Genomic DNA, 24,267 nt, shown 5'->3' on the forward strand with positions numbered 1-24,267 from the left:
AGGCGTGAGAACCATTTTGGCCTGGTCAGGGCACAAGATATACCGTCAGGGGGACCAGAGAACCTAAGCAAGGTTAAAATATTAATGGGAACTTCACTGTCTTTATCCCTGGAAAAATTCCTGGGCCTTGACATCTGAAAAATACACGTAGATCTCACAGAAGTGCAGATGCTCTCCTAGGGCTACTGCCATGCCCTCTTGGCCAGCTCAGCTTCTGCTATCCTTAACCCTTGGACGCAGGAACACGCTCTTCACCCTGGCCAAACAGAGCAAGGCCCTGGGCGCCTACAAGCTGGCCCGACACGCCTATGACAAGCTGCAGGGTCTGCAGATCCCTGCCAGATTCCAGAAGTCTATTGAGCTGGGAAGCCTGACCATCCGCTCCAAGCCCTTCCATGACAGTGAGGTGAGGACACAGCCCTGTGGGGGGAAGCCTTCCCCACCTCCTCTTGGCGGGGGGGTCTTCTGATGACTTCTCACCTGGCCTCGGGTTCCATCTGAAAGGTGGGTTGCTGTGCTCTCAGCTGCGTGCCACCCTGACCTGTTTACTCCCTGGCTTGCAACGCCTACGCTCTGCCCATGCCACTGCCTCTGTTCCCCACTCACTGCTGTGCTCCGGCTCGCAGCTCCCCCACACCGAGACCCTGGGCCCCGACCACCCTCGCTGCCTAGCCCTCCCCTTAGGTAGGCCCCATGCACCACTGTGGCCAAGCCCCCACCGTGCCCCTATGCCCAGAGGGATCTGTCTTCACCTTAGCCTGGTCCAGGGCTGACCCTGATCCTAGGAGCCCCTCCCCTGCCCCACTCTCTCTCCGGGACCAGGTTATCGCTCTCCTGCAAATCTGCCCCACAGTGTCTGCAGCCCAGGCCCAGCCCTTTCCTCCAGCCCAACCAGTGACTGTCTCTGCTCTCCCCCTCTTTCAAACTCAGAGCAGGAACTTGGTGTCAGACAGACCTGGGTTCCAGCTCCAGCTCTGCCATTTCCTAGCTATGTCTCAATCTTTCTGAGCCTCCGTTTCCCCTTCTGTCAAATGGGGACATGCATAATACCTTTCCCACAGGTACCTGAGAGGATAAACGAGCCAGCACAGGTAATGTGCTTGGCACAGTACCTGGCGCGTGGTCAGTCGTTGGTAAATGGTGGCTGTGGTTCTTGACACTTCCTGCCAGGAGAGTAGTCCTGCTGGGCCTGTTCCTGCGAAGGAAGTGTCTGGGGCAGGAGATCCTCAAGTGGCAAGGTGACAGGGCCTCTGATGTCTCTGCAGCCCCTCCTGATGCTTCGCCCCAGCACGGAGCTTAGGCAGGAGGGGAGTCAGCACCCTCGGCCCAGTGCCCCCTCCTGCCCACACAGGGGGCCTTTCCATTGGCAGCTAGGCTCCAGGGGCCACTGCCTGAGTCCAGGGCGAGGAGGGAGACAGGATGGCTTGGTCTCTCTAGGCAGTGGGCGGGCACGTGTCTTTGCAGGAGCTGGTGCCCTTGTGCTACCGCTGCTCCACCAACAACCCACTGTTCAACAACCTGGGCAACGTCTGCATCAACTGCCGCCAGCCCTTCGTCTTCTCCGCCTCTTCCTACGGTGAGTCCTGGTGACGGGCCGGTGTGCTTCTCCACTTATTGGCCACTCCTCTGAGTGTCCTCGTTTGTAAGTTGGGGACAGTGTGACACCCGCACTGCCTGATGCATGTCACTGTCAGGGTCCCCAGAGGCAGCAGAAACTGCACACGCACTTCCCAGAACTGGTGAGGGCTCTGCTTGAAGGAGCACCAGCCTGTGACCCAACAGGGGGTCAGAAGCACCTTCCAGTAGCTGGGCAGAGGTCTCTTCTCTCAGGGAGGAGCCCAGCCAGCTATGGGGGCAAGAAGGAAGGCCTGAAGGCCTACCCCCCAACCCCCACCATACACACAGGCTTCCTCTAGACCTATGGTGGGCGAAGGGACCTGCAGCGGGGGAGGGGTGCCGCAGTGGGAGACGGGGAGGCCCACAGGCCTGTGCTGCTTTTGGAGAAGCCTGCCCAGTGGGGAGGGGGCTCTGGTTGTCCCACTGCCTCACATGCTGCTTGGTGAGAGCACCCAGCCCCAAGCTGCCTGCGAGGCTGCCATCCCCTCACATCCTCCCTGGGACCCTGTGCCTCCAGAGGTTCTGCACCTGGTCGAGTTCTACCTGGAGGATGGGATCACTGACGAAGAAGCCGTAGCCCTCATCGACCTGGAGGCACCAAGACATAACAAACGGGAGAGCAAGTGGCAAGAGATCACGAGCAACAGTATCCTATGCATCGGCTGTGTGCAGGGGCCCAGGTGGGAGGACAGGAGGGGGTCAGTGGAGGGGCTGGCTATGCCCAGGGGAAGACTGGCTGCTGCTGAGGCCCGGCCTTGTGGCCTGAGAGGAATTGAAGGGGCCCCCATGGTGGCAGGGATGGGGGCTGGAAATGGGCAGAGAGCTAGCCAGGCCAGAGGTGCTGGGAGGGGACATGGCAGGCCCACAGGCCCACAGTGGCAGGTGGAACAGGAGATGTCACCTTTGCCTTTTCCCTGTGCTTTGTTTCATGAGGGCTTCTAAAAGGCGCAGATAAGTGATCCTCATGGTATACGGTGTCTATATTGGTGGCCCCAGTGCTTCTAGATGGGCCACATTTACATGCAGGTGCCTAACACGTGAAAGGGAGTCAACAGCCCAGCGAAGGATGGTGACCCAGGTGCTCCCTCAGTGCACCAGGAGGCTGTCTCTTATCTTGGCGCTGTTGTCCTCGGGTGGCCTTGCTGTGAGGCAGCACCCGCCTACCTTTCACACAGCCACAGAGAGGGCCACCACAGTGCCGGCCTGTGCAGCCCAGTAGGAGCAAAGAGCCCAGGACCCACTCACCTTGGGGCAGCTTGGGCCGAGGGCCACCCTCAGCTTAGCCCAGTGGCCTGATGGAGGGCAGACAGTGAATCGTCCAGCCCTAGGCGAGGGTTCCTAGGCTGGCACTTCTCAACCTTGAGTGCACACACATTGCCAGGGGCTTGTTAGCAGCAGCCTCTGGTTCAGAAGGTCAGGCTGGGGCCACTGACGCTGCTGCTCCCTGGGCTACATTTTGAGGAATGATGGAAAGAGGAAAACCCAGAGAGCTGTTTGCTGAAGAAGGGAGACAAGGACGTGTGCACTGCCCCAAATCACTACCTGCCCTCCTCAGATTCCCACTGTGGGCTGCCGACTCCGCACCCTTGGCTCCATCCCCAGTCCTTTCCTTGTGGCCCCCCCATCCTGTCCCTGACTCGGGCATCATCATTTCTGCCCCCATTCCCTTTCTCATGCCCCCCCCCATCCTGTCCCTGACTCGGGCGTCGTCATCTCTGCCCCCAGTCCTTTCCTCATGCCTCCCCCCCACCCATCCTGTCCCTGACTCGGGCACTGTTGGCTCCATCCCCAGTCCCTTCCTTGTGGTACCCCTCCGGCCTCATGTACCACCTGCTTCCCGCCTCCCAGCAGCTCCTCACAGCAGTCTTGGCAGAGTGGGTGGCCCCTGGGGACTTTCAGCCTTGGGATCTGCAGGAACACTCACCCAGTAATACTCCGTGAAATATGACCTTGAGGTCCTCACCATGCCTCAGACCACCCAGTGCTGGCTCAGTGTTTCTGCAGGCATCTGTGGCCTTGCCGGCCGCAGTTTCCAGCTGGGCTCATCATCTCTTCTCCCAGCAGACGAGCCGCAGGCCCCGTTCTCACAGCACTCTGGCTGGGCGACCCACGTGAGCCATGGTGTGTGGGGCAGACCGTGGGCCAGCAGTGCCCCTTCCCCCTTGTGTCTCAGCCTTGGGCACCAGGGTTGGGAGACAGGGCATCCACCCTGGCCTGTGTCCCTCCACCTGGAAACCTTTCCACAGCCCTTGCTGCCCCCCCTTTCTCCCTCAGAGCCAGGGGGACACATGAGACTAGACGGAGCTCTTAACTAACATGTTGGGTGGAGGGTGTGCCTGTTTCCAGCTGGGCTCCCGATTCCATCCTTGACCAAACCCTCCAGATTCTCAGACTCTGAGGCTTGATGAGACTGTGGACTCCATGGGTGACGACGACCCATTTACAGCAAAGCTGAGCTTTGAGGTGAGCATGTCTCTCTGGGGCCATGGGGTCTGTGAGGGAGGCGGACAGGCATAGGCTCTTGTCTACATGGGGCCTCAAGGAGTGGACGGGGTTGAGAAGGGCAGGCCCCTTTTCTGTGGGGCTAGCCGGAGGCTGAGGGAGGAGGTGTGTCTGTGGGCCCCAAAGGCTGAGCCGACACCCAGAGAGCACCACAAGGAGGCATCGTGCAGCTTGGCATGAGGAAGGGCTTGTCCCTGTCACAGCTGCCTGGGAACAGGTGGTGGTGGGCTCCCCTCACAGAGGTGCCAGCAGGGAGGTCTCTGGCTTCTGCCCTGGCCATCCTCAAGGCTTCTAGGATGGTGATCCCCACAAACGTGTACCTGAGACTTGAGTGCGGTGGTGCTCCTCCCTCCCTGCAGCAAGGTGGCTCGGAGTTCGTGCCAGTGGTGGTGAATCGGTCGGTGCTGCGCTCCATGAGCCGCCGGGATGTCCTCATCAAGCGCTGGCCGCCGCCCCTGCAGTGGCAATACTTCCGCTCCCTCCTGCCTGATGCCTCCATCACCATGTGCCCTTCCTGCTTCCAGGTATGAGCACACCTGCGGCTCGTGGCCAGCCCCAGCACCTTCTTTTGTTCCTCTTCTGTTTCCCGAATGTCCCCTGGGAAAATCAGGCCCTGAGAGAAGCAGCACAGTGATGTCTCTTAGTGTCCGGGCGAAGGCCCCGGCCCCAAGTTGGGAAGAACAGGCCCAGGTGTCCTCAGCCCGTCCCCACACTCACCTGCCTTCTCAGTGTTTTCTGGGCAGAATCACACCAGATGCTATCCTCGAGGGGAGCATGGATGGGAGCGCCTTGTGCCTTTGAGCTTCAGTCAGAGGAAAAGGGGCCTCAGACCCTGTCCTTCTCCTCCCTCCCCCAAGTCCTCAGACATGGGTGTCACGCACTCACTGCCAAGCCGGCCCCACCCACCCGGGCCGCAGGGCCCACAGGGCCCAGTGAGCTGAGGCCCACGGTCTTGTCTCCTCAGATGTTCCACTCGGAGGACTACGAGCTGCTGGTGCTGCAGCACACCTGCTGCCCCTACTGCCGCCGGCGCATTGACGACCCCAGCCCCTGACGCACCAAGGCCTCACTAGAAGGAAGGGTTAACTGTCAGAACGTGTCTTGGGCCAGATGAAGTTTGCACTTCAGGGAGGAGCCTGTGTAACCACGGAATTTCTAGTTATGGCATTTCATGCCTTGTAAATAGCACCAGGAGATGGAGAGAGAATGTACATATATTTTCTAAGAAAAAAATCTGTTACTTTTCCAAATGGCGGCTCGAGTTGTTGGCGGCATCTTGCTGGAGTCCACAGATCTGTCAGACCATTAACATGTACACTTTTTGAACAGATTGCCTCAATAATTACAAATAAAAGGGCTACTTATTTTCATCAGTGTCTGCATTTTAGCAAATCTTCATATTGTCTGCAACTTAATTTCCTTATGCAGAAGTGCACCTGTTTCTAATTTGATCCAAAAGGAACATTGTATTTGTGTGCTCTTAAAATGTAATCTAATCGAAATGACGGTATGAGAAGGGGTAGGGGAGCAGTTAATTTTGTTTGTATATTTATTTTGGTTTAACAGGGATCCATCTTGACAAAAAAATAAGATACCTGGTTTCAAAGATGGCAGAAGTTGAAATGAAAGCACATAGATGGTGATCTGAAAGAGGGCCCTTCCTGGAGGTGCTGGGAAGATGGGCAGCAGGGAGGGCTGGCCCCCTGCCCATGGAGGGTCACATCCCACCCTGAGGCTTTCGCTTTCCCTCCAGCTCCTTAAGCAGATGGATTCCGTTTGAAATTCCAAACCTCCAGCGTCCCTTCCCTTGAGCTCAACAGTGTCCAACTCAGCAACCTGAGGGCTGGGTGGGTGGCAGACGGAAGCTGGGGGAGAGGAGAAGTCACCTTTCTTGGGGGCCTTTCCTGTGCCAGCCTCGTTTCACATGCTGACTTCCCACATGAGCCCAGGGAAGGAAGGAGTGTTGTTTCCATTTTACAGCCAATGGGGAGGGGCGCAGGGACAGTGCTGGGCCCAGGTGCTCCAGAAGCCCTGAGTGGCCAGGCCCTGAGTGTCCATCCCTGAGGCCACTGCTCTCTTCAGCCACCACCCCACCTGCCCAGGTAGCGACACTGTGCTTCACACAGGGTCCTGAGAGCAGATGAACATAGGCAGGAGAAAGGGCCCGTGTTGACAAGATCTTTTGTGATTAAACATTGACACCCTACATGTATGAAGTGGGCAGGCAAGATAAGGTCCCCGTTGTAGGGGTGAAGCTACTGAGGCCTGGAGAGGGGAAATGACTTACAGAGGCCCCTCCAGTGGAAAGTACCAGAGCTGGAGCCAAACCCAGGACTCCTGTCCCAGCTGGACCAGCCCCTCTCCCCCGCCTCCCTCTGCATCTCTCTGGAGATGAAGGAGGAGAATAAAGGGAGCCAGACAGTCGTGCCAACAGAACTCCTCCGGTGAGTGTCTAATCACGATCATGCATGCTCTCTATCTTGCTAAACATTTATTAATGTGTTAGGGTTTCCATTAGCGAGTTGCTTGAACTGAAATAATTTGCATATGGCTGGGAAAAAGAGGGGAGGGGAAAAAACAGCCCCAGCCAGCCAACAGGCGTCAATCACAGTGACAGATCAGATGGTCGAGGCTGCGGAGGGGCCCAGCCTGAGACTCGGCAGGCAGCATCTCAGCTGAAGGACACAGGGATGAGAGGAACCCCATGTCCCGCTGCCACAGGGAGCTGGGCTCTGAGGCCTGCGTCCCAACAACACCACCACAACTCCTCCTGAGTGCCAGACACCGGACCAAGCCCTCTCCATGTGCCATCCTACTTAATCCTCAACAGCCCCCCAATGCCAGCTTGCCATCCACCCCCATCTTGCAGATGCAGAGACTGAGGCTCAGCAACAATCACTTCACTTTCATTGAACAAATACTGAGCCAAGATGGATTCAAACCCCGCTGCAGCCTTGCACGGGGCTGCATGTCCTACTGCCTGCCGTGTCCTGACCTGGATGGGGCCTGACCCAGTCCAATCCCAAGCTTGGTGTCCCTATGTCAGCTCTGATGCTGAGGCCCCAGCCACTGACCTTTCTGTGCCTCAGTCTCCCCATCTGTGGAAGAGATGTGATGGTGCTGGCCTTGACCACCCCTCCTGTGTTTCCCGCGATTAAGGCACAGCCAGGGTGACGATACCCACTTAACTAAGGAGGAAATGGAGGCGCAGCAAGAGGAGAGCTGTGCCTGAGGGTGCCTAGCTCGTTCTTGAAGGAGGAAGTAAGAAAGAGTGAGATGTGGTGACTCAGAAAGAGCACAGGCCAGACACAAGGTGGACCTCAGCTGGTGTCCATGGGCTCAGTTTCCCCAACTATCCCCAGCAAGGCTACTGCTGCCCAGCAGTCCACCAAGGTGCTACGTCTTTCTTCAGGCACAAGGTGCAGGTACAAGCAGACCTCCCCCTGTGGCAGCCTGAAATAGAAGCTTGACAGCACTCTCCCCTGCTCACACCAGCAAATACCTGGCTCTTAGGCCTGCCTGCCCTTCCCTGCCAGCCCACCCTCATCTGCTGCCATCCCCTTCCCGTGAGGGCCCAGGGCCTCCACACCAGCTGGCCCCTCCCAGTCTTCCCTGGTCTGCCTCTTGCTTCTTCTCTTGGCTCCCTCAGCACTGGGGCTGGGAGCAAATCTCCACTCCTCACAGTTACTATTTTTTCACCTGTCTGCTGCCCCCTGAGACTGGGAGCTCCTTGAAGGCAGGGACTGTGTTGGATTCTTCTGTGTTCCCAGAGCGCACTCCAGGGCCTGGAGCATAGGAGGTGTTTGGCAAATGTTGGAGAAAGAAGGGGAAGAGGGATGTAGAAAGGGAAGGTGGAGAAGAGTCAGTTTGTCTTCTTTATTTCCCCTTGACATTCCCAACTGAGTCTTACCCTCACTCAGCCTTGGTGACAGCCAGGTAGGGCTCCGTCTTGTCAGGGGAGGCAAGACCGAGGAGGAGGGAGAAGAGGACCAGGGAGGGGAAGTTGCTGACCGAGCAGCCCTTTCAGCCTTTCATGAAGAAGCTTAAGGACTATTTGTGTACTCCCTGCTAAGCCCCTAATCCTCAGAGGCAGTGTCAGAGCCTGCACCGGGGCTCCCACAGGGCTGGGGCTCGGGGTGCCGCAAGATGGCTGCGACTGTCTTCAGAGAGCCCACCCTGGCCCACAGTCTCACCTATCAGAGCCTCTCACAGCTCCTCCTTAGCCTGACTTTCCAGAGGGTCCAGGGGCTCAAGCTCAGCCATGGAGGACTGCTTGACAGAGGAGCAGAAAGCTCGAACTTGAGGTTACACAGGCCTGGGGTCCAAGTCCAGCTCTGCTGTGGAGCTGTAACCTCTCAGCCCCGTCTGCTCAGTGGTCAGAGGGATGGGACCCACCTCACAGGGCTCAGGAGGGTTTGCTCATCCATTCAGACACATATTTATTGAGCATTTACTCCAGGCTGGGCGCTGGGGATGCAAACCCTACATTTCTAGAGCAAAATGAACAGGCGATAAAGAGACCAATAAAAAAGACCATTGCTGACAGTGGTCAGTACTGTGTAGAAAAGGAAAGTGATGGGGTGCGGGGCCTGGTTTGTCGGGTGGTCAGGGGAGGCCTCTCCAAGGATGAGCGTTGTGAGCTGATACCTGAGTGAGATTCAGTGAAAGAATAATGTTGTCACCAATGTGTACTGAGCAGGTGCTAAGAACTCCCAACAGCCCTGTGAAGTAGGCACTGCTCCTATTTCACAGAGTAGGTAACTGAGGCGCAAGGAAGGGAGGTGCTGGCCGAAGTGAGGCTGTCTGGCACAGGGCCTGTGTCTGTCTCTGAGCCCCAGTCTGGGTGTTTAAGTGTAAGGCATGTACAAAAGGGCATGCCCAGCGAGGGCTGTGCAGCAGGGTCTGACACAGGTCAGAGTCTGCAGCAGGGTCTGGGCCTCAGGGGGCAGCAGGAAAGTAGGTTCGGTTTCGTGTAGGTGTGAACCCTCAGAGGTGTTCTAATCTGAGCAAACCAAGGCCCAGAGAGGGCAAGCAGGGCATCCCAGAGTCTCAGGTGACCCACCCCTCAAGGCGACGGCTGCTTCACCCAGGCCTGCCTGACAGCCTAAGGCTTTTCCCACCACCCCAGGTAAACTCTGTCCTAGTCATTTATACCCTAATGTCTCCCATAGGGGCAGCAGGGCCAGGCCAGGACACCCCATGAAGCCGCTGAGAAGCAGGGTGCACCATGTGCTGCGCCGGACTCTGGGCCTCAGCCTCTCCATCTGCAAAATGCAGCCTGGAGGTCAGAGTAGGTGACACCTGGCGACTCTGCCAGCTTTCCCTGTGAACCTGCTCAGCAAAGACCTTTCTTGTTTAAAAAAGAAATTCTTGATCCTGCTTTACAGAATATAGAGCACCGTCTCCTCGGAGATGGCCTTTGATTCTCCCCACAGCCTGTGAGGGGAGGATAAGCGAAGTCTCCTACAGACTGAAACTGTGAAAGGGAGAGTACTTACCCAGCTCACCTAGACCCACCCTTTCATTCACTCACTCAGCAAATACTTACGAAGCACCGACTATGTGTTAGGCTTGGTGAACACATCAGACAGAAATCCCAGCTCTTTCTAGTGGAGGGAAAAACATTCACAACATTCCTCCTATGTGCCAGGAGTCCAGGGATCCTCAGAGAGATGGACAAAAAACACGTGAACAGAATATAAATAAAATGCTTCCAAACAGTCCTAAGCATTAGGAAGGAGACAGCAGGGCGTGGAGGTACAGGAGAGCTGGTGCAAGGGTTGGGGCTTAGCTGGCCAGGGTGGGGCTGGGTGTGGGCCGGTGTTGGCCAGTGCTCCTCCTCTGGCAGGGTCTGTGTGAATCAAACTCTCCACCTTGACCTTATTAGTATTGGGCCTAATCACCAGCCAAGCGCCTTAAACTTCGAGAGGTCAGCACTGTCCCCCTCCCATCAACTCCACTTTGTCAACACGCATTCTGTCTGTCCCGCCTGTGTGAAAAGCCTTAGACACCAACAGGGCTGGAACGTGGGAGGTGTCTTGAGCCCCAGGTGGGCTGGAGTGTGGGAGGCACTTTTCTGAGCAGATCGAGTCCACGAATCCCAGGGTAGGAAGAGAGTCTAGACAAGAAACAGCATAAGGGAGATGCCTTAGTTGTCTGCGAAAAAGAGGAAGACCCCCAATGAGATGGATTGACACAGTGGCTACGTCAGTGGGCTCAAACATAGCAATGATTGTGAGGATGGCGCAGGACCAGGCAGTGTTGCGTTTCTGTTGAGCATAGGGCCGCTGTGAGTCAGAACTGACTTGAGGACACCTAACAACAACTTAGTTATCTAGTGCTGCCGTAACAGAAATACCGCAAGTGGGTGGCTTTAACAAACAGAAATTTATTTTCTCACAGTTTAGGAGGCTAGAAGTTCAAATTCAGGGCGCTGGCTCTAGGGCAAGGCTTTCTCTGTTGGCTCTGGGGGAAGGTCCTTGTCTCTGCAGCTTCTGTTTCTTGGCTCCTTGGTGATCTTCATGTGACATGGCATCTCTCTTACCCCGTCTCTGCTTCCTTCACCCGCTTGTTTTAATCTCTTGTATCTCAAAAGAGATTGACTCAAGACACTCCCTACACTAATCCTGCCTCATTAACATAACAGAGGCAACCTATTCCTAAATGAGATTATAGCCACAGGCATAGAGGTTAGCATATACAACACGTATGTTTGGGGGACACAATTCAATCCATAACAGGAGGGAAGTCTCAGAGCCAGGGACACTGACCCTGGTGACCTTCTGTTCCTGCCTCAGGGTCTTTGAAAGTGCTTTTTCCTCTGCTGCCCCCCTCCCCCACCCTGATTTTGGTGTGGCTGGTCCCATTTCATCATTCAGTTCTCAGCTCAAGCTTCACCTTCCCAGAGGTCCCTGGCTGCTTACCGTAAATTATAGGTGCTAGGAGTGGGGCGAGTCATCACAGGTCTCTGTTTTATTTTCCTCAGGTAACACTTTGGCGGAGCCCTGGTGGTGCAGTAGTTAAGAAGTCGGCTGCTAACCAAAAGGTTGGCAGTTCGAATCTACCAGTCGCTCCTTGGAAATCCTATGAGAGAGTTCTACTCTGACCTGCAGGGTCACTGTGAGTCGGAATGGACTGGAAGGCAATGTTTTTTTGTTTTTTTTTTTTTATTGTTATAACACTTGTTACTATCTGAACGGCCCCATTGTTATTTGTTTCATTGCCTGTTTGGGCCCTCCTCCCTTCCCTCTGAAGTATGAGCCTCCTGAGGCCAGTGGCTCTGTCTCACTTACTGTTGGGTCTCCCAGAATCTAGCACCTTGTCTTGGAACACACTAGGTGCTCAATAAACATCTGCTGAATGAAAAATGGACCTGGTGGCAAACACAGACAGATGTCCCCAGACAGTGCCCTGTTTGCCTCACGTCTCCTGAGCTCGCCTGCCCTTCAGACTGGAATCTGCAGGTGGGCAGGGCTGAGTCTGCCCCACTCACGGTGGTGACTTGGTGCCCTGCCTGTCCCCACCACACACCCCCTTCTGCCTACAAAGTCCTTGTTCTTATCACCCCTCCCTGACCCCTTCCTCCACCCTGACTCCCTCCAATCCATTTCTACTGGGCCTTTGAGCCACCTTTCTGCCCTCAGGTCTGCTCAGGCCACTCCCCATTGCCCTCTGGATAAAGTCAGTCTCTGGGGTTGGCATTTGATGCCCATCAGAGCCAGCCCCAGCTCTTCTTCTGCCCCTCGACCTGTGTGGACCACACCCCCCAGGCCTCAAGCCTTGAGCCTCAGGCATCTGCTCTCTGCTCAGCCCTTCTTTTCATCTGCACTGTGTTTCCCCCACCCCCACCCTAAAGACCGAAACACAGCCTGCCCCACTACCTCCCCTCTTCATGGCCTCATGCACACCCCTTGCCAGGCTGGGACCCCTTCCTTCCACATCTCAGTCCTCCCCAGCCTAGAAGCTCCTCTGGGCAGGGCCGTCTCTTCTCAGTCTCTGTGTCCCCAGAGGCCTGCACATAGATGCTTAATGAACGGTCAGTGAGTGGATTCCAGCTCAGTGCAACCAACACTTCCTGAGTGAGTGCCGAGGCCCTGCTGCACTGCAGTTTGACACTCGGAGCTCCAAAGCTGGCAGGACGCACTTTGCCCCATGAAGCTCATAATCTGAGATGAGCAAGTGTCAGTCAGGGACTAGGTGAGCCTTGGAGCAATCAAGGTAGGGAAGGAATAGGTGAGTGACGGAGGGTAATGAAAGAGAGCTTCCCCTCCCCACTCCTCCCACCCCCCTGTTCCTGGGAGCTCCTGGTGCCTTTGAGAGAGACCTGGATTTAGGGGGCAATGGACATGGAGTAGGGAGGCCCCAGGCCCAGGCCGAGCCACCAGAGTGAGATGGGCAGAGACACAGGGGAGCTTGGAACACTCGAGTTAGGGAAGGGCTGACTTCCTGTTCTCAGGGCCCCGAGCACCAGCCCTCACTGACCCCAGGCTCCGTCTGGTGTCACCTTGGCCCCTCTTGGAAGCCAATTAGGCCCCAGTTGCGGGTGGTGATTAATATGATTAATAACGTCCCCAATCTCCCAGGTGCTGATTCAGCCCGGAGCTTAGGGAGGGGGAGGTCAGTTTATAAGGGCCTGGGGGGGGGGGTGTCCAAGCCAGGAGTCATCTGCTGGTGCCCTGGTGACCAAGCTCAGGCTCAGGCAGCATCTTCAGGTTGTAGTGAGTGGGCAGCTTGCGAGGCCGAAGCCATGAACGGGACGGAGGGCCCGAACTTCTACGTGCCCTTCTCCAACAAGACGGGCGTAGTGCGCAGCCCCTTCGAGTACCCGCAGTACTACTTGGCGGAGCCATGGCAGTTCTCCATGCTGGCCGCTTACATGTTCCTGCTCATTGTACTTGGCTTCCCCATTAACTTCCTCACGCTCTACGTGACTGTACAGCACAAGAAGCTGCGCACACCGCTCAACTACATCTTGCTCAACCTGGCCGTGGCTGACCTCTTCATGGTCTTTGGCGGCTTCACCACCACCCTGTACACCTCTCTGCATGGATACTTCGTCTTCGGACCCACGGGATGCAACGTGGAGGGCTTCTTTGCCACCCTGGGCGGTACGGGCCGGGGCAGGTGGGAGGAGGCTGCAGGCAGCTGGGGACAGCCACAGACCTAGGGGTGGAGGCCGAGAGGACTTTTCCCCACTTGAATCATCAGCATCATCCATTACCTCTACCAGTTGCTGTTGAGTTGACTCTGACTCATGGCAACCCCTTGTGTGTCAGAGTAGAACTGTGCTCCATAGGGTTTTCAATGGCTAATTTTTTGGAAGTAGATCTCCAGGCCTTTTTTCCAAGTCCCTTCTGGGTGTACTTGGACCACCAACATTTTGGTTAGCAGCCGAGGGTGTTGACCATTTTGCACCACCAGGGACTTCAGCATTATTCCCTCCTTTACTCAATCAACAAACATTGTCAGTGATAATAAGATAGATGCCTTTTGTTGCAGGCAGCCACTAAACAGTCTTTATCTCATTGGGAGTGGGGCTACTGTCCCATTTTGCAGCAAGGAAACTGAGGTTCAGAGGAGGCCAGTGCTGGAGGTCCCCGAGTGCCGGGGGTGGAGCTGAGTTCCATCTGTGTGGCTTCTCGGGCCAGGCTCTGCACTCCAAGCCTCTGTTGCCCTCAGAACAGCTTCACTGAGTGGACCCTCACTGGACACTGGGGGTGGAGCTGGACAAGTCCCAACCTTCAGAGGCTCCCAGCTCAGGCGGGAAGCCAACTTTCTTTCCTCCAGTCATTGAGTTTCCCCTAAGCACCTGCTCTGTGCTGGGTGGTGGGCCCAATCCTTCCCAGCCCACCTGATACCCGAGTGCCCCTCTAGCCTTTCTGCTGTGCTTAAATGCCTTCCGTGTTGGGGAGCTCATCGCCTCCTGAAGCAACCCCTTTCATTGTTGTTGTTAGTTGCCGTTGAATCGATTCCAACTCATGATGACCCCAAGTGTGCAGAGTAGAACTGCACTCCATGGGGTTTTCAAGGCTGTGACCTTTCGGAAGCAGATTGCCAGGCCTTGCTTCCAAGGCACCACTGGGTAGGTTTGAACTACTGACATTTTGGTTAGTAGTTTAGTGCTTAACTATTTGCACCACACCGGGACTCCACCCCTTTCATAGGGAGGCATTAGACCTGTGGCGATCAGTAGCTTTAAAAAGTGCTTTCAGATATTATCTTTCATTTGACAAAAACTGATGGCGGTGCAGCAGGGATAACGGATCTCTGAAACATGGAGAGGGGAACAGACTCGTTTTGGGAAGTGACAGGGCAGGCCCAGAGCCTGCGTCTTCTGGCTCCGATCCAGGAACGTCTCCTGGGACACACGACAAGAAGGAGAGGCAAGAAGCAGGTTATTCAAAGCCAGGGTGGCTGCTCTGCCTCGCCTTTCCTCCCTCACGCATCCAGGATGCTTCCCGGGCCACTTCTCAAGGACTCCGGCCATTATTGGGTGTTTGCTTCCTTCAGTGGTCACATTTTGCTCAGGCTCAGTCCTGAAGGTGGGAATGTCCCAGACAGGTGGACACTTCTCTGCAGGATCAGTCCAGTTCATAATTTTTGTCCTGGAATTGTTATTAAAACTCTTGGAAATGTCCCAGTTTGGTTGATAAGTTATACAGCCCCTCTACCTGCTGACCTCCTGGGCCAAGGAGCAGGGCAGACGTCTGAATTCCATCATTGTTGCCTTCTGCTTCCTCAGGGCAGACCCAATCCTTCCTGGCCCCTAGCAGAGGGTCTCCTGGGCCTGGATGCTTCCACTTCCCTGGGGGAGGGGTGACTAGCCCAGAGGGAGGGAAGGCCTTCAGCTCCAGGTTCCCTCTACCTCTACCCTTCCTTCCACCAAGGCACTCAGCCTATTGTCCAGGAAGGACATGTTCTTCTGTAAAAACAACGATGACCCAGAGTCAGGCTTCAGTGTCCCTTGTGGCCCCAGTGCTTAACCGAACTAAACTGGGACTGACTGCTCGCCGCCCTCGGGATACTGCCCGACCTGCACGCCCTCCCCTCCCCTTCTCACAGACGCTCTCATCCTGCACTCAAACACCCACTCCAGGAGGCCTTCCCGCTGCCCTCCCCTGCGAGTAGCAGTGCTCCCTCCTCAGACAGCCAGGCAGGGTCCAGGAAGGGGAAATGCTGACCGACTACCGACTGCCTTGCAGGTGAAATTGCCCTGTGGTCCTTGGTGGTCCTGGCCATCGAGCGGTACGTGGTAGTGTGTAAGCCCATGAGCAACTTCCGCTTCGGGGAGAACCACGCCATCATGGGCGTCGCCTTCACCTGGGTCATGGCTCTAGCCTGCGCAGCACCACCCCTCGCTGGCTGGTCCAGGTAATGGGGCTGGGCAGAAGGGAAGGGGCCCCAGCCAGGTTCAAACCCAGGGTTGTCTGATTCCAGGGACCAAGCTCTTATGCCCCCTGCCCCAAATGCCCACCCTGGCAACTCCCAGTGTAGGGGCTTAGGGTAGGGGAAGAGGAACAGACCCTGTTGTTGCCATGGAGACTGGTCCTAGCCTCTGAGCCCGCTTGTCAAGGAGAATCTAAGACGCCCCAAACTTTCTCCTTGGCATTGCCCCTAATCCTCAACTAAGCCATGGCCGATTACAATCCTCTTTGGCCGTGCTCCATGGGCAGCCTGACCTTGGGCCTCAGCATGGGGGAGGCCGAACCTTCCTAGTGCAGGTGGTGAAGCTTGCCACTAGGAACTGGTCCAGTCCAGCCTCAGGCTCTGGTCTCCAGGTAGGGGCTGAGCTGAGAGATGGTGGGGGCGGTGTTGGGGCACTCAGACTGGGGACTCTAGGGACTGTGATCAAAGACGACAGGGTTCCCGAGGCCTCGTGGTCCCTCTGCTCCAGGAAAATCCCACTCTCTCCTCCCTTTCATCCTCTCTAATCTCCCCAGGTCATTTTCTCATCCCTGGCTGACTCTGAGCCCATCCCCAACTCCCACCCTCTTTCCTTGTCTTCTCCAATCTGGCCATTACATTCCCCAGTGGGTATTCCACGTACAATTTCTCTGTCCTCAGAAGTCACTGAAACACCCTCACCATCTGCCCCAGGAGCTTCTGCTTCCAGAAGCTGCACAAAAATCCCCTGTATACTCTGTGCGCCGGTCTTTGGCCTGGAAAATGCTCTTACCCTGTTGCTAGTGAGAGTCCAGTTTGTACAAACTGCCTCAAATACAGAGCTTGGGGGCTTTTTCCTTCTGCCACAACCTTTGACCTTCGAAGTCAGAGTCCCCACCCTCCAGCTGCGAGGAGATAGTTGATCTGGAGAAGAAACAGAACCTCGGACATTGGGCAGGTCGGCAGTGCCGAGCAAAATTGGGAGTCAGGCACTGCTGAAAGCAGGACTGGGCAGGTCGGCAGTGCAGAGTGAAATGAGGGGTCAGGCACTGCTAGGAGCAGACACTGGGAAGGTCAGCAGTGCTGAGTGAAATGGGGGGCTCAGGCACTGCCAGGAGCAGGACTGGGCAGGTCAGCAGTGCTGAGCGAAATGAGGGGTCAGGCACTGTCGGGAGCAAACACTGGGCAGGTCAGCAGTACAGGGCGAAATGAGGGGTCAGGCACCGCCAGGAGCAGGACGGGTATGGTCGGCAGTGCAGAGTGAAATGCGGGGTCAGGCACCGCTGGGAGCAGGACTGGGCCAGAGGCTGGGCAGTCTCTCCTGATCACACAGCTGCCAGATAAAGTGTTTTTCACAAGGTGCGTGGGACTCCCTTATCTCAGTTGATTCAATCTCACAATCACCCAGCCAGGTAGGTATTTTATGTTCCCCACTTTACAGAGGAGGAAAGGGAGGCCCCGCCAAAGGCAGAGACTGGCTCAGGACCCCACAACAAGTGTGTTGCAGAGCCAGGATTCTGGCCTGTTGGGCCTGTTCCCAAAGACTCTCATGAGTGGGACCCCCTTTTCCTGGCCCCAGATACATCCCGGAAGGCATGCAGTGCTCGTGTGGGATCGACTACTACACGCTCAAGCCCGAGGTCAACAATGAGTCCTTTGTCATCTACATGTTTGTCGTCCACTTCACCATCCCTATGATCGTCATTTTCTTCTGTTACGGGCAGCTAGTCTTCACGGTCAAGGAGGTATGGGGCCCCGGGGCTAGCCTCACACCCGAGGGCCCAGCCCTGTTCCCCTGCTTAGTGCCTGGCTGTGCTAGGCCCTGGGGACAGGCATGTTGAGTGGGATGCCTGCCCCTGTCCCAGAGCCAGTCTGGACACCAGGCCTCTCCCCATGCAGGCAGCTGCCCAGCAGCAGGAGTCGGCCACCACGCAGAAGGCAGAGAAGGAGGTCACTCGCATGGTCATCATCATGGTCATTGCATTCCTGATCTGCTGGGTGCCCTATGCTAGCGTGGCCTTCTACATCTTCACCCACCAGGGCTCCAACTTCGGGCCAATCTTCATGACCCTCCCGGCGTTCTTTGCCAAGAGCGCCTCCATCTACAACCCTGTCATCTATATCATGATGAATAAGCAGGTGCTTGTGGGCTGGGTGGGGAGGGTCACAAACTCAATGGGGCCTCAGTCTTCCTACCTGTGCAATGCCAGCAGGGATGCCAGCAGGGGGGTGAGTCTTCACCGGGACAGTGTGCATCATGGGTTGGCAGCCTCAGCAGGGAGCGCATCTGAAATGCAGATTCCTGGGCCCCACCCAGACCTACTGTATCAGAACCTCTGGGCGGTGGGGGGGGGGGCAGGAATCTGAATTTCTAACAAGCCCTCCAGAGGATTCTGATGTTCGTTCAGGCTTGAGAAGCACTGGTCTAGATGGTTCGGGAGGCTTGCTTTATAGTCAAATGGTCCAAGTCCCAAGACTGGGAATGGGACGGTGACAGTTTCCATGAAGCTGAACAAGAAGCTTAAGTATTATTCTGAGGCCAGAAGATCTATATGGGTTAAAGCGTCCCTGTAACAAAGACCAGAGGTTTCTCTGCAGAATCCATGATTCCAGAGGGAAAAATTTGTCTCTGGAGTCAGGCATGGGTTCAAATCCCAGCTCTGCCATTTTCTAGCTGTGTGACCTTAGGCAAGTCACTTCACTGTCCTCATCCACAGAGAGATAATTGTCAGGAAGCCCCTGGCGCATTAGTTTCTCATTCCATCGGTGTCAAAGTCCCAGTGGGTTTGGTCTTTGGCATCTCGGGGTGGAGGTAATTCACAGTAAGTTTCCTCCGGAGCCCTGGTGGTACAGTGGTGAAGAGCTTGGCTGCTAACCAAAAGGTTAGCAGTTTAAATCCACCAGCTACTCCTTGGAAACATTATGGGGCAGTTCTACTCCGTCCTATAGGGTCGCTATGAGCTGTAATTGGCTCAATGGCAACGGGTTTGGTTTTGATATTTTTTTTTTTTTTGGAAGTTCCCTCCAGAGAGCCACGTTTGAGGGGAGTGGAGGTCTTGAGGGGCAGAAGCAGGGAAGGAGTTAGAGGCAACTCTCCACACTCACCAGTTTACCAGGGCCCTGCACTGGGAGACCCCGATCCTGACCCACACTCTTTGCCTTCCAGTTCCGGAACTGCATGCTCACCACCATCTGCTGCGGCAAGAACCCATTCGCTGAGGAAGAGGGCGCCACCACCGTCTCCAAGACGGAGACCAGCCAGGTGGCCCCAGCGTAAGCCCTGCCAAGGACTCTGCGCCAGCTAGAGGAGAGTCACACCCCCACACCTGCCCCAAGCTATAGCCACCCCACCGGCAGGGTGCCTGTCAGAACAAGGCCACACAGGTTCCCTGATTTAAAAGAAGAAAAATAAAAATCATGAACTAATGAGAGGAAAATGAAGCTACCCCCTCAGTGGGGTCAGCCTGAGGAGGAATGTACACCAAGACCCCAACCTGGAGTTCCCAGGGGCAGGTGGGACCTGTCCCCCTCCTCCCTCCTCATCTCTCAGGAACACAAGGACTCTTGCTCTCTGGAAAGTGTCCCAGCTTAGGGATAAGTGTCTAGCACAGGGAGGAGCACACAGTAGGGGCTTAATAAATGCTTGGTGGATGAAGGAAGGAATGGATGGAGGAATGAATGAAGGAACGTATGGCCAGGAAAAGCCTATCTGTCCTCTCAAAAACATCTTAGCAACAGCAGCTCATACTTTTGGCTTCGTGACCTTGGGCAGTTGCTTTCCCTCTAGGGCCTCCCTTTCTTGCCCCATAGAACAGAAATCCCAATCCTGGACCTGCCTCCCACCTAGGGCTGCTATGAAAATCAGATGAGAGAGAGAGAGTGTGTGTGTGTGTGTGTGTGTGTGTGTGTGCGTGCGTGCACCCGCACATGCGTAAGCACTGTGTAAAAGGTAAGGAGCTGTACAGACTGTAGTTAACGTGATGAATAATGCCGATTAATATGATTAATTAATTACTGTGATCATCTCCTCTTGACAGTGATCATTTTGAGATTGAGCATCCAGACACTGAGGCTTCACGTAGCCTCAGCACATTTTTAAAAAGTAGCCAGGTGTTCAAGGCCATACCAGGGCTGGGGGTCCGGCAGCAGAGAGGGCCAGTCAAAGGGACGCAGTCGTTAAACCTGAAAAAACAGCATCGGAGGCCTGGAGTCTGGGGCCAAGGCCCAAGCCCAGTGTCTCCCTTTGCCAGGACTCTCTCTCAACTTCTGGGAAACACCTGGTCCTTCTGCCCCAGCTCCTAGGTCACAGCATCTCTGGGTCTGTACAGAGCTTCTAGATGCCATGACTACCTGCCCACCTTCAATGGAGAGCTGAGTCCCCGACACTACTCTTGTCTCACAGAGCTTAGAAACCAACAGTGGGAAATTCAGCCGGGCCCACTGTCCCTGGGGGTGTTCAGTTTCAGATTACAGCTCCCTTGGTGGACAAGCCCCTATTTCAGTGGCTGCCAGTCCATTCTCCATTCTGGAGAGTCCTGGCTTCTAAGCCCGGGGAGTCAGAATCAAGCTGCCTCGGTAACTCCTCCCTTTTATTACCAAAGCCGGAAGCTCTAGCTCTTCCCAGCTCTGCCTGGAGAAAAAGGCAAACTGGGACATTAAAAGCTCAGCTCCCATACTTTGCATTAATATCTGGTGGTTCTTGCTGCTCTTAAGCATCTTATGTGCAGGATGAATTGAACCTGGGCTGCTTCCACCTGATTCCTGGCCCTCTGATGCCTGGATTGGGCAGCCAGCAGAGCAAAGCAGCCCAGAGCTCCTGAGGGGAGAGGCGGGATGGGGGTTCGGGGTTGGAGAAAGCAGTTCTGGGAATGGGGAAAGCCCCAGCTTTGGAGTCAACCAGACTAGGTGACCTGTGAAACTGCAAGCAAGTTTTTTTCTACCTCTCTGAGCCTCTTTATCTTCAAAAGGGAATCTTGAAACTGACCTCGAGGGGCTTCAGTGAGACTGGACTTTAAGCAGCAGCAGATGGTAGGGAATTTTGGAAAGGCCCATCTAATGGCCCCACCTGCAAGGGAACAAGATAGAGGAATAGATCTCAAGAGTCATCCCCCTTCTCCAGGGTGGGCAAGGGTGGAGGGGCCAGAGGGGGACGATCCCAGTGCTGTGGTGGGGCTGCGGCAGGGGACTTCTGGGGTCTCGATAGTTGCCCCTCGTTGCTCTGTCTTACCGGGTGATGTCAGTCAGGATTCCTTTGGTTGCAAGTGACAGGAAATTCAACTCAGTCAGGCTGAAACACAAGAGAGAAGTTTGGCTCACATAAGTGAAGAGCCGAGAGCTTCAAGCACAGCTGGTTGGAGAAGTGCAGATGATGTTTTCAGGGTCTGTCTCTCCCCTTCTCCTGGCTCTCCTTTCCTCTGTGTTAGCTTCATTCTCAGGCAGACTGTTCCCAAGATGTGGCACAAATGGCCACCAGCAGTTCCAACTGGTAGAAAGAAGGCTTCTCTTTCCCATTAATTCTAGAAAAGGTCTCAGGTAGGGTTCTCATTGGCCAGGCCTGGGTCACATGCTCATGCCTAAACTTATCACCATAACTGGGATGGGGGTTCATCCTCTGATTGGCCAGGCTGGGTCACATGAGCACCCCTAAACTCATCACCATGGCTGGGATGGGAATGCATCCTCTGACTGGCCAGGCTGGATCACATGAGCACCCCTAAACTCATCACCATGGCTGGGATGGGGATTCCAAACCAGCTCATGCGATCACTCCTGCAGCCCAGATAAAGTCAGCCCCACTGAAACCAAATGCTCTGAGGGTGGAGAGTGGTGAATTCCCCAAAGGAAATCCAGGGGTATTATGACCAGAAGAGGGAGGTAGGAGGCAGGTGGGCAGAACCAACAGTGGCCCAGAGGATGAAGGGAAGGACAGTGGCATTTCAGCCACCCTGCCTTGCAGGCAGCCCCTTCCCAGCACTCCCCTGCCTCACCTTAGCTTCATGCCCAGGGAAAAATTCTACTCTAAAACCCGAATATTCTTTAAAAGCCTCCTTAATTTACAATTATTTGACAGCCGCTGATTGTGCATCTGCGATATATAGGGGACGTGCTACTGACTGAAAGCTGGGGAGACGGTGGCACTGCCTCCTCTCCAGGCTCTTAACAGGTTTATTAAGTGCCTGTTGTATACACTTGTAGCTCCACTCAACCAAACTGAAGGAAGCCAACCCAAGGGATCAGGTCTCTGTGCTGTGACCTGGCCAGTCTCAGGGTCACAGGGTCCTCTCCCCACTGATCCTGCCTCTGGGAGGAGACAGAGTGAGACCCCTAGTCAGCAGACACCAGATTCTATGTTGCTGGCCAGTGATTGCAGCCTGTCCCCTAGTAGGGAACTGGGCACTTCTGATAGCAGTGTGACCTTGGGACAAGTCCCTGAACCTCTCTAGCTGCTCAGCTGTACACGGGAGCATCATCCCCATGGGTAGAATTCTCTAAAGGGATTAATGAGATTATTGATATAAAGGATGCACACAGTAGTTGTCCAATAAATGTGAGTTAACTTCCCAGAGATGCAAACCGAGTTCAAAGGAGGCAGCCCCTGGTCTGGTAGCAGATAGACATATAAAGAGATTAATAGGGGGGTACTCAGGCAGGGGAGGATGAGTGTGATAACTGCCTCCAATATACATTCCGCTTCCTTCCTTTAGCAATATCACCCCAAGTTCTAGCTGAGCACTTAGCTACCCAGCACAAGACTGCATCTCTCAGCTTTCCTTGCACGTGGGGTGGCATGAGATTAAGGTCTGGCCACTGGAATGTAATCAGAAGAGGTATGTGCAGTCTCTGGGTTGTGCAAAGAAAGGAGATACCTTCCACTTCCTCTCTTCTTTCCTTCCTACTGGCTGGAATGTAGTCATGATGTCTGGAGCTGCAGCAGCCCCATTGGATCATGAGATAGAATTTGTGGAGAATGGTAAAGCATCAAGATAGAAGGAGCCAGGAGGGAGGGCCAAGATGGCAGAGTAGTCAGATGCTTCTGGTGGACCCTTTTACAACAAAGACCCCCAAAAAACAAGTGATTCAATTATATATGACAATCTGGGAGCCCTGAACATCAAAGGCAGAGTTGAGGAACTGGACTGAGTGCCAGGGGGAGGGAGAGATGGTTCAGAAGCAGCGAGGAGTTGCCAGACCTGACCTGGTGAGAGCCTGAGCACTTCAGGCCTGATCAGCTTGGAGATGAGAGGTGAGGCAGGCAAGCGGCCGTGCTCAGGAGGCGCATCTTCCGCACTGGGAGAGACCCAGCTGCTGAGAGTCTACTCAGCCACACAGAACCAGTGAGAAGCAGCCCTCAATGGAAGATAAGTACTTGCGTATGTCTTACCGCACAGATCAAAAACACCCCCGTTAGGGAAAAGCCTCCCTCCCATTTATCTCCCTACTCCCTGCTCTGCAGTGGGTCCCACACTGGCTTCAGCAATTGCTGAGTCCCCCGGGCCAGAAGTAGGATCCATCACACGCCCAGAGCCATTCTCCCTGACTTGGAGAGGAACAAATTAACAAACGGGGAAAAATAAACTGCCGGCTCCCCTAAGCCAGGAACCCAGGGTAGGCACAGCTCCTTTGCCTAGGCACAGGCATAAGGGATCCATGGACTTTGAGTGCCTTTCCCCGTGCAAAGACTTGTGTGGGCCCATCTCAACAGCATAGGCCATTACTGCAGTACAACAGGGTATATACCAGAGCTCTAACTTCAACTGTTTCAGCTGTGAAGTGGCAGGTTCTTGACATTTGCCACTGCTCTGCCCATTAAGCAGGGTCTTCACCTACCCACATCAGGGGCCTGAGGATCGGTGGCTCCACCCACATCATCTAGCCACCCGTGATAGGTGCCCATGAATAAGAGGTGCCCCCCAGTCCTTACAGCCAACAGCATTAGCTTCTCGTAGTATAGCTGCAAAACTCACACACCTATGTGTTCTAGGGAACAGGGACGCGCCTTCCTACTGGACACTAGGAGATGTCCGTCAGCCCCCTGCCTTGCTCAGAGTGTGTCCCACTGCTGCAGCCAGATGCCTGAGCCTATACCAATCACCCATGCCTGTCTAGGACTGTAAATGAGAGCCTACACCACACACTTGGTGGCTATCTATCTGGGCACCTGAGCTGAATCCATACAGGAGGAATGGGCGGACTCCTGAGCTCACATACCTAGTAACAGATCTAACCACCTGGTGACAGGACATTAGAGCTTCAAAGGTGCCAATAATCAAACTAGCTCATACAAGCAGCCTGTTTGGGCATATCAAAACAAAACAAGAAGCTAGGACACAGTAAGCAAACATAAAATAAATAAATATAATAATTTATTGATGGCTCGGAGACAACAGTCAATATCAAATCACATAATGAGGCAACCCATGATGGCTTCAGCAGGTCCCAAAATAAAGAATGTAGACATTTTCCAGAGGAGGAATATTTCTTGGAATTACTGGAGACAGAATACAAAAGATTAATACACAGAACTCTACAAATAAAGAATGTAGAAATTTTCCAGAGGAGGAAAATTTCTTGGAATTACTGGAGACAGAATACAAAAGATTAATATACACAACTCTTCAAGAAATTAGGAAGGAAATTAAGCAAAACACAGAAAATGCACTAGAGGAAATTAAAAAGATTAGAGAAGAGCATAATGACAAATTTAACAGGCTGCAAGAATCCATAGAGAGACAACAATCAGAAATCCAGAAGATTAACAATAAAATT

The 24,267-nt window shown here is 54.6% G+C and overlaps 2 protein-coding genes across 2 annotated transcripts in view; both read left to right on the plus strand.

Moving 5' to 3' along the window:
- The window catches only part of IFT122 (intraflagellar transport 122), a 72,189-nt gene extending 66,552 nt beyond the window's left edge, over positions 1-5,637 (plus strand). Inside the window, exons 25-30 of the mRNA XM_004368350.2 lie at positions 241-406; positions 1,465-1,576; positions 2,135-2,263; positions 4,001-4,080; positions 4,479-4,643; positions 5,084-5,637. Coding sequence (XP_004368407.1) covers positions 241-406; positions 1,465-1,576; positions 2,135-2,263; positions 4,001-4,080; positions 4,479-4,643; positions 5,084-5,173 — 742 coding nt within the window. The 3' untranslated portion in view covers positions 5,174-5,637. The remainder of the gene's footprint in view (positions 1-240; positions 407-1,464; positions 1,577-2,134; positions 2,264-4,000; positions 4,081-4,478; positions 4,644-5,083) is intronic.
- Positions 5,638-12,782: 7,145 nt separating this feature from the next.
- On the plus strand, positions 12,783-19,504 carry RHO (rhodopsin). The gene is made up of 5 exons (XM_004368355.1): positions 12,783-13,226; positions 15,321-15,489; positions 17,081-17,246; positions 17,401-17,640; positions 18,668-19,504. The coding sequence occupies exons 1-5, from the start codon at positions 12,866-12,868 to the stop codon at positions 18,776-18,778; spliced, it is 1,047 nt and encodes a 348-aa protein (XP_004368412.1). The 5' UTR covers positions 12,783-12,865; the 3' UTR covers positions 18,779-19,504.
- Positions 19,505-24,267: the final 4,763 nt, after the last annotated feature.

This window comes from Trichechus manatus, unplaced genomic scaffold (assembly GCF_000243295.1).
Source record: "Trichechus manatus latirostris isolate Lorelei unplaced genomic scaffold, TriManLat1.0 scaffold00001, whole genome shotgun sequence".
Classification (NCBI taxonomy): Eukaryota; Metazoa; Chordata; class Mammalia; order Sirenia; family Trichechidae; genus Trichechus; species Trichechus manatus.